Here is a 2,445-nt window from a genome sequence, read left to right on the forward strand (position 1 = left end):
ATATTATTCCATTAATTAATTATGCAGTCATAAACCCTTGGTCTGTGCTATCAACATTTCATGTGGATATGCAATTTATTTCAACTATTGAGTAGACAATCAAGTTATAAAAATATATATCCAAACTATTTAAACATTCATCATGAGAACAAGTCTCAAATTCATCTGTTATGTAACTTTAAAAATGTGAGATGATTAGTTCAGGACTAAATTGCAGTTAGCATATGTGACAGTTTAATCAGATTATTGTTTTAATTCCAAGTATAGTGCATTTTGTAAGAAAAGTGACAGCCAGAAACAGCTTGACTTGATCCTTGAATGCATTATAAAATGGAAATCTTTGAATAATCTTTTTTTATTCAGCCTACTTGGTGTGTGTGTGTGTGTGTGTTTGTATGTGTGTGTAATCAATCAATCAATTGCTTTAGTTCGTACATACAATATTTGAATGTATAAGGTGCAACTCTTTTGGTACAAGCCTCTCTGTGATTTATTTCATTTTAAATAATGGAAGACTGCTATATTTCATTACTGGACTATATTTCACTTGTGTGGTATGTGTATATAGATGCACACACATATGCATATATACACTATATCAGTAAACCAGTGAATATAAAGTGGCTGGGAACCCTCAGGTGGTATCTATTCTGATAATGTTGTAAATAAATAAAATCAAAATGCCTATTTATTTAAAGCACAATCAGTATTAAAAGATAAATATTTTGTACTCCTTTTTATACTTCCATGCATATACACACATTCTACTCATCACTAATGTACTATTTTCTTGGTGGAAACAAATGAGAAACAAATGCATATTCATTGCATATTCATTTAATCATGCTAAAATGATTCTTTGATTCTATAGAATTTATTCACAGCAGAAGAAGCGAACATCATTTAAGGCTGTATCATCTGCAAAAAAGCCCTGATAGGGCTCCTGCTTAGTTTGAAGGCCACAAATTCCTCCTTTCTCACAAGGTGTACTCCACTCACTGTATTCACCAAATTGACCACCAGCTTCTTCAATTTGAAGACCATTGCTGCAACGGAATCGGATGTTGTTTACTGCTGTGTCATCTCCAGCTCCTTGCTCTGGTTCAACTTTCAACTGAAAAGAACGTAAAATACCATTTCGGGGACACCATCTAATTCCTGACCAGTGTCCGTATCTGGAAAAAGAAAATAAAGTATCAGCAACATATCTTTCAAAAGAGATTGTCTCTCACATTAAGCTTATTTTATACCTTGTGTGAGAATTGTTTAAGAAACAATAAAGTATGTCTGCTTTGAACTTGTGTAAGTGATTGCAAACTTTATCAAGGCATTCCTGGTTGTCTATATTCTCCCTTGAATTTAAGATCCATTTAATAGGCAGTCGTTCTTAGTTTATTAAAAAAACACCTTTAGAATCAAAACAAACTGATCACAGATAATTCAGAATGACATCTAGATTTCAGGGTTTCTTGTGACGAGATTTTAGTTGATAATAACCTCTTAAGAAATACAATTGAATAAGTAGCAAACAGGTAACCATCTCTCACTTAAATAGAAATTAATAGGTTATATTATGTCACAAATCCTTGGTGTGGTTTCTACATTCTCCATCACATCAATTTCAAGCACGTCTATTTCCCACCCCCCAATGTGCTATGAAAAGAAAAGCTAATGATTCAAAATATTGCATATTATAGATCTTTTAAAGCTCCTTCCATTTTTTAAAAATGTTGACCAATATCTAGTTACAGTCTAGAACAAGGATAAAAATAGAACAATTATTTTTCTTAGTAAGATTGATAAGCCATATTTGTACCTTCAACAGAGTAATGTTAATTCCATCAGATTTTTATTAATGTACAGAAAATACAGTAGAATTGCTTCCTCTATGCTCATTCAGGAGATAAATTTTGGGTAGTCAAGAAGTTAATATTTTTTGTGTCAATGTCTAATTTTCTATAAAATTAAAAAAATCAGAGACATTTAGAGACAACAAAACTTACTCTCCAGGTTCAGATTCAACAGTATACATAATATTGTTGCTTTGCTCAGTTGAACAGAATAATCTGATTCCATTGAGTGACGTGTCATCACTAGCTCCTCTATATTCTTCCACCTAATGCAATAAGAGGAAAAACACATTGAGATTCAGGTAGCAAATTTATAGATTAATTCAATGTCTAAAATGAGTGCGGTACATAGATTTACCCTTATGCTAAATCCAATGGCATATGATCCTGGTGGACACTTGTCAATCCATGTCCAAACCCCCCAATATCCTCCATTTTTAACAGTTATAGAGTCATAATCTCTTCGGTTTGCAAAGGTGCCATTAGCACTGATATATTGCCTATCTACTGCCGATGCAAGGAATATAGAAGCAAGAAAAAGGGAGACAGAAAGAAGCTGCATTTTTAAAAATACCAGCTAACCAAAGAGGTATGA

General features: G+C 32.7%; 1 protein-coding gene across 1 annotated transcript; it reads right to left on the reverse strand.

Annotated features, from left to right (window-relative positions):
• Positions 1 to 821: 821 nt before the first annotated feature.
• Positions 822 to 2,445, reverse strand: LOC106545057 (vitelline membrane outer layer protein 1 homolog). The gene is made up of 3 exons (XM_014061512.2): positions 2,209 to 2,445; positions 2,004 to 2,116; positions 822 to 1,175 (listed from the first exon to the last, which is right to left on the reverse strand). Exons 1-3 carry the CDS (start codon positions 2,410 to 2,412, stop codon positions 875 to 877), a joined length of 618 nt encoding a protein of 205 aa, XP_013916987.2. The 5' UTR covers positions 2,413 to 2,445; the 3' UTR covers positions 822 to 874.

The sequence above is a fragment of the Thamnophis sirtalis genome, unplaced genomic scaffold, assembly GCF_051295495.1.
Source record: "Thamnophis sirtalis isolate CommonGarterSnake01/CBP01778 unplaced genomic scaffold, rThaSir2_p1.2 scaffold_4, whole genome shotgun sequence".
Taxonomy (NCBI): Eukaryota; Metazoa; Chordata; class Lepidosauria; order Squamata; family Natricidae; genus Thamnophis; species Thamnophis sirtalis.

Coding starts and splice junctions, on each gene's coding strand:
- LOC106545057 (XM_014061512.2), bottom strand. CDS start 2,412: ATGCAGCTTCTTTCTGTCTCCCTTTTTCTTGCTTCTATATTCCTTGCA. Junction 2,117..2,208: donor CCATTGGATTTAGCATAAGG/GTAAATCTATGT, acceptor TTATTGCATTAG/GTGGAAGAATATAGAGGAGC. Junction 1,176..2,003: donor GTTGAATCTGAACCTGGAGA/GTAAGTTTTGTT, acceptor TTCTTTTTCCAG/ATACGGACACTGGTCAGGAA.